Below are 13,798 nucleotides of genomic sequence, written 5' to 3' on the forward strand. Positions count from 1 at the left end.
TAACAGTCAATTTCAATTAACATCTTAAAAAGAAATAGAAATGGCAGCAAGAAAGTGATACTATCTTTTTCACCATCTATCACGCAGGTGTGAAATGTAGGTGACTAATATATTTGCTTCATGCCTCTATTTCAGTACATTTCAGCTACATAAAAAAGAGCAGCACAGAACTATATAAGTAGTGATCTTGTAAGCTTGCAATTAGTGAACTGGACCGCTTAAATGTCATTTAGAATGTGGTAAACAAACTGCATTTTCTTAGCAGTTTATTCTTAAGAAGTAATCATCTGATAGCTGTTCAAGTTTGTTACAACCCTGATTAATTTTTTTAAATGTGATGTTGCATTTAAGTGAATCGGGAGAGGGGAAATTGGGACTTGGCTTTAACTATTAATAACTTACTGAATCATGCTAAATGGTCTCAGATGCTTAGTTATGTTGGTTAATTTCACAACTCGGACCTAATTTGAACCTGATTTGAAAATGTTCATGTAGTTCAAAGAAATGCAAATCAACGTTTGGTTCAGTTTTGGTTTAAATCACAAGGGTATTGTGTCTGATGAGGACCTCACTGATCAAAATGTTGCACTGCTTGGAAAATAAATAACTTTGGAGCTGTAAGTCCACGTAGTTAACCTAAGGCCCGGGTACATTTCATTTCACATATTAAGCTTTGTATCATGCACAGTTGAGCGGGTACGCAAGTGGTGAGAGCGGATGGATGCATTCAATATGAAGGCACTACCTAGTTGATCTATGACATATTATACGCGCCGCTGAACATGAGCTATGTACATGCGTGTCTTGTACCTGTCGAGGACTTGGCTCTTTGGTGGTTCTCCCTGCACTGAGACTGTGTGTTTGCTGGATCTGCACTGTGCTGAGTGAAGGGTGGATGGCGTTTCACGGTCAGCTGCAGACTCTGATCGTTGAATAAAGTCTGTATCAGAGCCAGGTCCAGAGAAGACACCTCACAACCATTTAAAACCATGATCTCATCACCGGGCCTCAGACCTAGCAGTTAAATAAAACAGGAGTGAAGGAAACAAAGGTTATAATACCCTTCCAAAGGCAATTAGTTACAAAATCAAAAGATATCAAAATAGTGTTTCCAGCATATCCTAATAAATGCAACCTACAAAAGCAATAACTGCACAAGGAAAAGTACCTTTGTTGAAAGCTAGCCCATCAGGGAGAACTTCTCTGACAACAATATGGCTGTTATTCAGGTTGTCTACAAAGCCTGTAACAGCAAAGCCTTGAGGACAAGGAAGAAAAAAAAAGCACAACAAAAAGTGTGATGAGTCCCCCCGTGAGTTTAAAAATGGCCACTTACAAATGTCCCAACTGCAATGACTTGCTTACCGAAGTCTCCAGTTAGACTAGGTCTAGACATGTGCAGAGTGTAGGCATTCAGCTGGCTGACCTCCAAATCGTCATATGACTAATGTGAGAAAGAAGAGTAGATAAGTGTGTAAAGCACGCAGTTCAACAAGTCTGCTTTTTATAAACTGGGCTGTAATCCAACTGCTTAGCCATTATCAGTGTCCTACCAAGTCCCGCAGAAGCTCATCAGCTGATGGAGTTGATACCTCTGTCCTGCCTCCTACACATCTTCTCAGTCTTAAGCAGTGAAGGCTAGGGTCCAGGCCCATGAGCTAAGAGAAGCAAAAATATCTTAAGATGCAGCTCTTTCCACAGACAAATAAAATGTAGAGTGTCAAGACAGACACAAGTGTAAAAGAACAACAGCTATATTGTATGACTTCAGAAGAGTTGGATTACAGTGCTGAAATGCGAAGAAGGTAGAAAAGAAGGGTATTTTGGTGTGGAACAATATAAGTTTTAGTAAATAATGAAAGAATATTTGTTTTGCATAAATTATTAATTTTCTTTGCGGATAACTCAATATTTGTAATCCTTTTCAGCTACATTTCAGCTACGAAATTATTTCTGAAGAATTCTGACACGGATGACTGAAGCATCGGTAATTCAGCTTTCCCATCACAGGAATAAATGTTAATAGAACTAAATATTACAATTGAAAAGAGTAATTTTAAAATGTAATAATATTTCATACCATTTACTACAGTGGTTCCCAACCAGTGTGCCGCGGCACTAAGGGGTGCCGTGAGATCTTTTGAGGGTGCCGCCAAAATTTCGGGGAAAAAATTCCAAGGGTGCCTCAAACAAGAAAAGGTTGGGAACCACTGGTGTAAACAGTATTCTCATATCCTCTAGGACTAGGTATAAGGTGTTGTTGCATGCAAACTCTCGAAATGAAACAAATAAATAATAATAAAAAAGCTACAGAGATTTTAAATATCTATTTCCTTATAAGGGTGCCGGGAACTTTTGAAAGGCTTTCCAAGGGTGCCTCAAACAAGAAAAGGTTGGGAACCACTGATTTACTATCTTACTATATCAAATAAATGCTGTGAAATACATTTCTGTGAGACAAGCCATAACAGCTATCATGAAGAGAATGAATGAATGAATTTCCCAAGATGCGGCCTATTGTTTACATTTACATATAGTCAATTAGCAGACACTTTCATCTGAAGCAACTTACAAATGACGACAATAGAAGCATTCAAAACCATCAAGAGAGCAATAATATTACAACGAAGCCCACAGCCTCAAGTTATCTCAGCAGTGAAGTATGCTACCACATACAAACATAATGTGTCTATGTTGATCCAGACACAACAGGCACATGTGTAAAGTAATTACAGTAAACTGTTGAAAAATCTTAATGCGTTACTAAACCGGAGACTCTTTAAAACAAATCAAATCATTTTAAATGCAATGATTTTACCCTGCAGGTCTCTGCCAAGACATCCGTGACAGTGTGATGAGGTTTCAGAAGGACGGTAACAGTCTGGTAATTCGGCATATAGATGCATGTTGTGTTTTCCTGGCTGCAATCCCACTGGCTGCCTTCAGGTGGCACGATTGAGTAAACATTAGCCATGCTACCTAACCTCTGTGAAAGAAAACCAGAGAAGAAACAATCAGGTCAAATATTAAAACTTTTTGAATACTGCCTTAAATTTCCTGGTTGGTTACTTACTCACATAAACCACTTTATTACACCTCCTTATTTATTACAGGTGTGTTTAATAGCAGATTTTATAAATCCTAAAACACAATTTAGACCAATTTATAGCATTTTAGAAACCAAGGCTTTTTTAGAAGGGCGTTAACAAATTCAAAGTAAAACTGAAGCATCTGGCATTTTGAGGCATCGTTTTTGTTAGATGCTTGTTTAAAGGGTTACTCCACACCAGTATGAAAATATTGTCATTAATCACTTATCCCCATGTTGTTCCAAACCCATAAATGCTTCATTCATGCTCAGAACACAATTTAAGATTTCTTAGATGAAAACCAGGAGGCTTGTGACTGTCCCAATGACTGCCAAGTAACGAACATCGTCAAGGTTCAGAAAAGTAAGAAAGACATTGTCTAAATACTCCTTATGCCAGAATACTTTTTGTATGGAAATACAATTTGGCACTGTAATGTTAACTGTAGCTCCATTTTAAATGCGTACGCTCTTCTTCTTACGGTTGAACCACCGAAGGCAGATGGAATATTCTGACGATATCTTTCATACTTTTCTGGACCCCGACTGCGTTATTTCCTTGGCAATCAATGGGACAGTCACAAGCCTCCCGGTTTTCATCTAAAATATCTTAAGTTGTGTTCCAAAGGCAATCAAAACTATTACGGGTTTAGAACGACATGGGGATAAGTGATTAATGATTTCTTTTTATTTTGGAGTGGAGTAACCCTCAAAACTGAATGCGTCACACCATACGAAACACACTGTGTTCTTTCAGTGGAGATGAAATCTTTTGGTGTTGGAAACAAGCACGCCTATCCACCTTCACACACACACACACACACACACACACACCAGAGAAAACATGTCACGTAAGGTACAGACCGTCCACACATTTCACTCAGTGAAGTAATGGCCTTTTTAGCAAGGGAAACAGAGTTACCTAAGACAAGTTGTACAACCCTATGTTTGTCCAGCGAGCGGTGTGAACGAAGCCCTGACCAGTCTGCATTCATTTACCCCCACAGTAACGGTCAACTTTCCAACAGAGCAGCCAAGGGCACGCTCCTCAGTGTGTGTGTGGCTCTCAGCACTTCAGACTTTCCTCTCCAAAGTGGGAGAAATCATTTATGGAAGCTAACCTCCACCCAGAATGCTAAAGATGGAATGATGAAGAAAAGACTCCATCCTTTGACACGGTCTCTTAGCAACATCAGTATGTTGGTCAACTGATGCGAACAAAATCAGACTTATTCTTCTCATGCTCAGGGCAAGGGGCTTCTCAACTAGCAACATTACTAATCAAAATGTGAGCAATACATACACAGTGAACGAAAAGACTTGACTAATATATTTTGTACATGTAAGATGTGAAGGTATGTCAATATCCGTGTTTTACAAATGTATTTTCAACATATAATCAAGCTTGAGTTTTTTTTACACAACATACCTCAAAACTACAAGGAGGAATAGTATTTAGATGCCCTTCAGCGTCAGAGTCAAAGACCTGAAACGAGGAGGAAAAAACAAATCACTGCAGTCTCATAAAACTCTTAGTCACATTTTGTCAGACGGAACAGAGCCATGGTTACAAACACTACAGCAGACAAACTATCATTTTGTTTCTAAAAAAAAAAAAACTTCAGCCAAGCAAGTTTCCTGTAGTGAATCTATTTTGATCTTAAACAAAAGCTTCGAGACTTCGCTGGCAGAATAGAGCTGGTTAGTACAGGAAGAACGGTCATGCTGAATGTTTAATGCAAGACTTTTAGTCTGTGATTTATACTTTTGTGGAGGCTTTTTATGGCAGATTGCTTATGATGTTCCTCATCTGCAAGTCCTTTTTATAGCCATGGATGGTCAGCTATAGAAGTCCCATACGTTTTTAGATTTTCCCTGCATGAGGCCCACTTATAATGTTAATTTTTTTCTCATCTTTTTCAATCCTCTCCTCGGGCTATAAAAACAGGCTAGATTTATTTTTATTTATTTACTTATTTATTTTCTGATTTGCCTCCAAGTCTTCTGTGTAAACAACCTCTTAGCATACGAAATGAGAAACTTTTTCTGAGGCCTTTTCACTTCAAGCGTAATGCAAATAAACAAAATGACGCAAAGACGAATTGTCTATTCACACCGAGAGCAAAATTAATATTTGTCAAACTGAAGAAACAGAAAAAAAAAAAAAAAAAGCCAGTCAGTGAATAAAGATCATAAACTATACTTGTATAGTTTATATTAAACTATATCTGTATCTGGAGCAGCCCTACTTTTTATATCTTTATACAAACGGAAAAAGATAAAGACGTAAAAATCTTTATAGAGTAAATTAATGTAATTCAATATGAATATGAGAACACATAGATGATCAAATGGTATAAACAAAAAGATTGTACTATAGTACAATATGATTTAAATTTGTATAAATGTATGTATTATAACTTTAAAATAAGTTTCAAATTTTTTTTTTTTCAGCAGCCATTACTCTTCAGTGTCACATGATTCTACACATGACGAATTTGCTTATTTGTTGCTCAAGAAGCATTTTAATTATGATTAATGTTGAAAACAGGTGTGCTTCTGAATATTGTAACACTAAGACTTCAAGTCACTTTTGATTCATTCAATGCATCCATGCTCATTACTAATTTCTTAGGTTAACAATTCTCACTGACCATACTTTTAAAAGGTAGTGAATACATTTAATGTATAATTACATAATCGCCTTGGGCCTATTTCATCTTATTAAGTAACTGTTAGGAGGGCCTAGTGACTGGGGACGCAATTTTAAAGTCTAAACAGGATTACTGTCAGAGATGAAGAACTAATGATTCGCTTCTAAGCAAAGCCAAACATAGGCTTAAAGACTGACTGATGTTCTCAAGCTGAGTGAGAGACAAAGAGGGGAAGAGAATCAAAAAAAGACACTTTGGTTTGATGGCTACCACAGCATCTTTAGCAAAAGGTTGGCCTGTTTAATATTTAGCACTTAGCATAGGGCTCTTATACCAACCATCTGTGTGTCGCTGCAGGGTACAGTACAGCAGGCTGCAATTTACCACATATGGCTTTTAATAATTCATAATACATTTCTTCCTCTGTCTGTCTCCACACCTCTGCCTTCTGTGGTGCGAAATGAAATTGGGGCTCGTTAGCCAAGCCGACAGGATCTCTCATTACATGACACATGTCAGGGAGGGACAGGGACTTCATGTCATGTCACTTTTTTGCCTTTCGCTCATTTAAGATACTACTGGATTCACTTAGTGGCAGACATTACATTTTTAACCTTTTATTAAGAGCCAAAATATGTCCTATGGAATTGACTTTCAGTGCCTTTTTAGACCATAAAACAACATATTGATAATTTATGTGAAATATTATTTTTTATTCATCACTGCAGTGTCTTAACTCCTATTTAGGTCTAGTGTAAAAATATATGAAATATCTTGCATATTGTAACATAAAAAAATAAATAGATTATAAAATCTGGAGCATTTTTTAATTTTATTTTCGGTGGCATTTTTTGCACAGACTCATAGCTGATTTCTGCCGGTGGGTTCTTTATGCGTAAGAACTCTGATTTGGGATCACTTGTTCGTCACTTAAGAAATCAACATGAAATGTCATGCCATCTACTTTCTACATAGAGAGCTGTTTACTACAACAGAAGACCTAACTGCATACGAACCTCATTTGGAGACACATTTTTAGTGGTGATTTTCCCATATAATTAATGTCCAGAAAAAGCATAAACCAAAATTTGTGCAAATCTTTCAGCACTTTCTTTTGGCACAGTAAATCTAGCAAGCTAAATTTTTAAGATGGTTTCCCAGAAGCTACTGACCTCAGGGAAGGTCACCACCATGTGTAGAAATGTACAGAGTGATTACAGGGAACGAAAGTGGTAGCTTGGACAGGAAATTCTTTTATTCTGAAAAGAAATTAGTGGAGTAAATAAAATCTGTGCTTGCAACGAATAATTGGTTTACTCAGATTTTTAGAGGCTGCAACAATATTATCCTTTCAGCTGTTCTCCTTACGAATATTTCAAGGAATCAACTAAATTGAATTAAGGTGTATAAGAACAATTAGAGGTGTATTTTTTTTGGAAATCTAGTCAATTGCTTTAAATGAGAATGGCATGTGCAATCTGCAAACTTAAACGCCTTGAAGTGTTTTCTAGGTAGGCAGCTTACTAGTTTTTGGAACCCACTTTATATTAAGTGTCTTTAAATTGTACTTATTGTGCACGTACACGTTTTACGCTCGTGAAAAAACAGCAGGAGATTACAGCTGCAATTAATTTCTGTAAATACATCTGTAATTACACTGTTGGCCCTACCCTTAACCAACACTTAACCATTCCACCAAATATGTCCCTAACCCTAACCATATCCAACCTCAGTAGCAGCACTCAACATGAATGCAATATGTACACTATAGCTAACCACCTAATATAAAGTGGGATAATTTTGGAATACAGTTATTGTTCGTAGGGCGTCAGGGGGTCGAACTAAAGAAGCATTTATATTTCTACAAGGAGCCATGCTAGTCTAAGCAAGACTAGTAACCCTTACCTGAGGAAGACCGCTGTAAGAACAGCAGCTCAAATCAATGACATCCTTTAAATAAAAAGACAAATTTTTATTTGGACTAAGACGGTTTACTAGGTGAAACAAACTCACCAAAACAAGCATTAGCGACTTACTTAGTTGCCACTTTTTATTCCAAACAACACAGTGTACTCTAATTGTAGAGACAGTCCCCCAGCAACAACTTGGCGTTAAATGCCTTGCTCAAGGGCACGCTCATGACAGAAAATCTATAAAATTCTCTGGCTCATGGGTCAACCCTCTCTAGATTTAAACAAACAGCCCAGCGCAGTTCCTTAACTGCTAATTTACCACTATTATTAGCACAGAGCATTAAGATCTCAACCGGGAGGAAACATCACTGGCTTCATCGATGTCTCAAGGCTTTACACTTGGTAACCAGATATGAGTGTGCACCTCTGAAAATAGCCCTCTTTATTATCTTGCTGCATTTCTGAGAAAGGAGGAGGAGATGGGAGAACGAACAACATTTTTAATCCTGCCAGCTCTGTAATTACTACCTTTAGAGAGTCTCTCTTTATCAAAGTCCTGTTATTTGCACCTGTGGGAGGAATTTCCCACCAGCATGACGCATGAGTTGCAAAACATAAAAGGTAGAAAAATTGATATGCAAATGCACTTTCCAAGCACTTGCGTTACAGCACACAGTCACGACCGTTTAAACCAGACAGAGTGTGGGTGTAGTACCTGTGAGACAGAAGACTTTTTTTCGTGACCTCGCTTGGTAAGAGTATCCAGGCCCTTGAGGGATGAAAAGACCCCTTTCTTACTGCGACCTCGGTGGGACAGAGACAGAGAGCGCTTTCGCATTGTGGCTTCATCTCTGGAGCAGATCTGCATGACAGCAAAGAGACCGGCTGTGATAAAAGTATTCGATTTTCGAAAATGAAATGTTCCAAATGAAGTGTAATAGCTCTCTCTCATAGCAATTTTAGCTTTTAAAAGTTTAAATCATTTTTCAATTTTCAATTTTTCAATCAATTTTCAGTAAAGACATTTTTTTCCAATAACGTAAACCTGTCAGTATAATTTAAAAAAGCAGTATAATAGCTGAATTCCCTGTCAACAGCTAGAATACCCCACAGCCCTGATCCATCAATCAATGAGAGGGAGAGCGGTTGTTGCCATAGAAATTGTGAATTGTGCCAAAAGAGCTCAGCAGTAACCACCCGCTTCCATCAAGCAACGCGCATGACAGTCGAGTCAGTCTCCCACATTCTTAACCAATTATGTATGTTAACATTTTGCAACAAAAACAGCAAGTACATTATATTTTAAGCTTATTTTAATATAATGTCTATTATTACAATTATACTGTTGTTTTGATTTCATCACAGAATTTGCAATACTGCATGAGATGACTTCACAGCTACGCAGTTCTCTGCTTAGTACTTTAGTCTTATTTTTTCATTTTTTTATTTTTTTGCCCAAACCCAATATGTTTGCAGATATTTAAGAAACATGCTTAGTTAGTATACTTCTTTACCTGAAAAACAATGCTACAGTCAGTTATTTTTCTTTGAAAAAGTGTGTTCTGGGCTGGAATGTCTGTGTTTGTTTTGGTTATTGAAACCCATTCACTGTAAGTTTACCAAATTGTATTTCAGCACCCCGGGTTGCCAGCTAGTGGAAAGCACATAATATTTAATTTCATTCATTGTCTTTATTCCTGTTGGTGTCGTCAATCTGGCAACCTGTGTGTGCATGAAGTCTGAAGAGGATGGGTGAAAAAAACCCTGTCCAATATTTTGAATTTAGAATGCAATACCTAGTTAAGGCACTAGTTGTCAATCCTATATATAGTACCTATATATAGTACCTTTTTTAATTCTGTAATTACTCTCCCTCATGTCGTTCCAAACATGTAAGACCTCCGTTCGTCTTTGGAACACAAATTAAGGTATTTTTATTTCAAGGATTCATATTCTATGCTTATTTATGCTTTAATTTGAACGACACGAGGGGGATTGATGACAGAATTAAAATTTTTAGGTCAACTATCCTAATGGAGAAAATGGATGAGACATTTCTGAAACTTTCTCTGTTGTGTTCTACTAACCAGTGCATGAAAGGAGGACACGGAGAAGATTCCCAGACGGGCTAGTGCAGCTTTCGTCGGGCGGCTGGCTGTGGCTAGCAGGCTCTTTGGATTGGGTAACTCGCCGCCTTGCAAACTGGCCAGGTAGCAGCGCATGCGGAAAAGGTCCATGTTGAAGCGCTCAAGATTCTGCTCCCACTGTTGGATCTGTCAGCGAATTAAAAAAAAAAGATTACTGAGGCATCTCATCCGCTAGGTGACAAACTACTGCCCTGCACAATGATCATTCACATTCTGTATTTTAGAAAGAAATCAGTCCAAAGTGTATGTGTGTGAAAATACTCAAAACTCCTTTATAATCATTAACATTTTCATTTTCAAGAAACTGTAATTAATTACTTCCTTTGTAACTGTAACCGATTACCATTACACTTTTTTAGTTTACACTTTATTTTACGGTGTTCATGTTACAGTGTTTTACCATCATACATTTAAGTACTGAGTAATATTAACTTTATGTACTCACTATATATGTTCAGGGTTAGGATTATGGTTTGACTTAGGGTTATTTGCATGTAATTATGCATAATTTATTGCTGTTATAATAGTAAGTAAATTTAACTTGTAACAAGATAACTTGTAACTTAAAGTGTTACCATTTTGACTGATTAAATTAAGTAATTTTGTTACATCTAACTAATTACTGTTTTGCACTGATCATACGTGTTTGATGGTGGCAGAAACAGAATGAGTAAAAGATCTTTGTGGCTGTAATTGCTCTCAGATGTCTCCTATTGCCATCATTATATGTAATAAAAAAAAAAAAAAACATAGGGGAAACCATTTAGTGATGTAGTTCTTTGCTCTTTTAACAAAACAAATGAGGAAAGAAAACAAAAATGCCAGGATTATTAGTCACAGCTCTATAAACATTATCAGTTTGCATATGAAACGGTCTCAAATGACACTAGTCTCAAATAGCTAGGCATCAGACTAATTGTCTAGTTTTTTGTTTTGTTGTATCGTAAGGTCCCATTTTAATGGGGAAAGCTATTATTGTATATTCTTCACTTATTATTTTTAAGAAATAAACAATACAATTATTTAATTTAGCAACAGACAAGAATGTATTCTAAAACTGCACGGACTTTGCTTTTGTGAAGTGTTTGTACGGTTTGGTTTGGGCTCCCAGCATCATTCATACCACTGAGCCAATGAGTTTAAAGACACTGTGTGATTAAAGTTTCTTGGTTTTCGGTTTATTAAATTTTACCAGCCCAACCTCACATCATTAAAACAAGCATAACGAGGCTGGACAGACAGTGCATTGTTAACTCATGGGAATCTTATGCTAGGCTTTCAGAAGTGTGACACATGATACCGACATACACCCATTACTACAAGAAGAAAAGCATGTTCCTTGTTGATTAGAACCTATTAGAAACACACTGGCTTGTCTGAGTCTTTGGAGACTGTTTGAGGAATTTGTTCTAATTGCCCCTCATGACATTTTATCAACCTGTCTTAACAACAACAACCAAAACAGCAAAAACAGTTAAAGTTCTCACACAGTCTGATTAGAGATCAGATTGAGATGTTAGCAAATTTGATTTACTATATAAAAGCCAGACTGAATTCAGTTTACATTCCTGGGATATATGTCTGTTTACCTTCACGTTTACACTTAAACTTCAATTTCTTTCTCTGTTCTTTTCCCTTATTCATATAAAAGACACGTTTTATAGTCTTAAAAGCAATTCTAATTCAGTTACAGGGAGAAAAGGGTCAATGGAGACTTCAAACCGCCCAGCTGGCACTGATTTGCGGAGACAACACTTCAAAGTTACCTAGTTTATCAGTTAATTCTAACCTTTCCCCCTTTACCAAATCTCTCATCCAGCTCCTGGCACCCCTCTAACTCCCCCTTTTGACCTCTGCGTCAGCTCCAGAGGTTCCCATGAAGCTTTAACATGATTGTTATCAGGCAGTGGGAAAACTACTCATACCATTGGTCAAATAAAGCTATGTGGGTCATGCAACCTCTAAAGCGGTATGTGGCGGTAAGATTAACATGCCTTCTGTTAACATGACAAAGCCTTCAATGATTTATCCCAATGATGGAGAGCTTAGGTATATCATACACATTTCACTACAAAGCCTCAAACGTAATGACGTAATTAAAGCAACTTTTAAATTTCATGTTTGCATGTGCAGCTGCAACTTCATTATTTCTAATAAATTATTTAATTGCTAATTAATTCAATGCATTCCTGGAACAAAAAATGGACATCTGACAAACTGCATTAAACTGTTGTTTACCTGGTTTTCAATAGCCTTTCTATTTTTGGGGTCACCAACGATGGACAACTGCAGCTCTGCCATTTTTCTCATCTTGCTGTCCATGTCGATCTTCTGGAGAAGACCACGGATCTGTCCACGTAACAAACGCAGTGTGTCCTCTTTCCCATAGCGTTTTGCAAATAAAGATGCGCTAGCCGAATGAATGGCAGTTACCCAGTTCTCTAGGTCAGTCTGGTTGGAAGCCTACAGTGGAAAATAACATAAGGAAAAAAATCTTTTATACATTGAAGGTACTGTAAATATGGTTCTTGCAAAAAAAATATAAGGCTATTTAAGTAGTAACGCAGATGTCAGAATTTTGAATCACTTAATTTCCAAAAGTAACGCTACTTCGGCTTACATTTTTAAAAATTTCCACGTTTAGATTACATTATGAAGCTTAGATTTGCAATGTCACAAACTTTAAATTGATAAAATAATTACATTGATTAAAAAATTCTAATTGACAAATCAAACAAAAATTGTAATTTTCATCATTTATTCACTCTCAAGTGGCTCCAAACACTTTTGTTCCTGATAAATCACTAAAGAAAATATTTATTTTGAAGAATGTAACCAAGCAGTTGGAGATCCCATAGACAAGTCAACTGTTCAGTTACCCACATACTTCAAATATCTTCTTTTGTTTTTGGCACAAGAAACTGGAACAACTTGAGAGTGCTTAAATGATGACAGAATTTTCATTTGTTAGGTGAACTATCCATTTATGTTTATGCTTTATATCATAAGGTCATTAATATCACCTTATTGACAAGCAACATGTGTAATGATTTTTTTTTATTTAATTCTAAATTTTGTTCAACTGCACTAATCAGCATTTGGAACCAACAGTGATTTTCTAGTTGACTAAGCGAGAATTTGTAGCAATTTTCATTGGCTTTAGAACATAAAAATGTCAGCACTTACACTAAGGAAAAGGAAAGAAAAATCCATATCAATCCAATTAATTAATCAATCGATCAATCTTCATGTTTTCTGCACCAGTCAGTTTTTACAACAGTAAGCAAGTAGCTGGTACTATACAGGAAAGTTGACTCTATGCTGAGTTTAATTCACAGTTATAGGGTTACTCCACCACAAAATGAACATTTTGTCATTGTCATTAATCACTTACCCTCATGTCGTTCCAAACCCTTTGGAAGGCTTGTGACAGTCTCATTCACTGTTGTTTTTTTTGGGGTTTTTTTTTGGATAACCTCCAAAATAGTGCTATGGTGACGTTACAGTGCAATTTATTGAATAAAGTCGTAAAAAAGTATTCTTGTCGCTTTATAACATGGCAGATAGAGCAATGTTTTTCATACTTTTCCAGTGGTTTATGGTCACAAGCCTCCCTGTTTTCATCCAAAATATCTTACATTGTGTTTCGGGTTTGGAATGACAATGTTTCCACTCTGTACACATGTAGTTTCTGTGAGGCACTGCTCATGCTTTCAGTTTTGTAAGCTCAGGTTTTCAACGGACCTGAAAAAGGTAGACGTCACCGTAGGTGTTACTGAGACAGAACACGTTCTCTTTCTTGGGGTGCTCAGGAACTGCTTGGACTACACCATCCTCTGCTAACAAGGCATAGCATGGAGATTCTGGCTCTGAAGAGGCTTTTCCATAGGTCTCATAGAACAGCATTGTGCAGCCTACAAGAAACGGCATATAAAAACATGTCATCACTGGTCATGGTGTGTTCTTACTGCACAAAGGTGAACAGCACTGTAAATC

The 13,798-nt window shown here is 37.0% G+C and overlaps 1 protein-coding gene across 1 annotated transcript in view; it reads right to left on the reverse strand.

Moving 5' to 3' along the window:
* The window catches only part of LOC122362099 (rho guanine nucleotide exchange factor TIAM2-like), a 48,450-nt gene that overhangs the window by 23,349 nt on the left and 11,303 nt on the right, over positions 1 to 13,798 (reverse strand). The window contains 11 exon segments of the mRNA XM_043263380.1: positions 811 to 1,014; positions 1,169 to 1,258; positions 1,366 to 1,444; positions 1,554 to 1,658; positions 2,819 to 2,986; positions 4,518 to 4,574; positions 7,648 to 7,692; positions 8,371 to 8,517; positions 9,743 to 9,928; positions 12,041 to 12,265; positions 13,547 to 13,716. Coding sequence (XP_043119315.1) covers positions 811 to 1,014; positions 1,169 to 1,258; positions 1,366 to 1,444; positions 1,554 to 1,658; positions 2,819 to 2,986; positions 4,518 to 4,574; positions 7,648 to 7,692; positions 8,371 to 8,517; positions 9,743 to 9,928; positions 12,041 to 12,265; positions 13,547 to 13,716 — 1,476 coding nt within the window.

This window comes from Puntigrus tetrazona, chromosome 17 (assembly GCF_018831695.1).
Source record: "Puntigrus tetrazona isolate hp1 chromosome 17, ASM1883169v1, whole genome shotgun sequence".
Taxonomy (NCBI): Eukaryota; Metazoa; Chordata; class Actinopteri; order Cypriniformes; family Cyprinidae; genus Puntigrus; species Puntigrus tetrazona.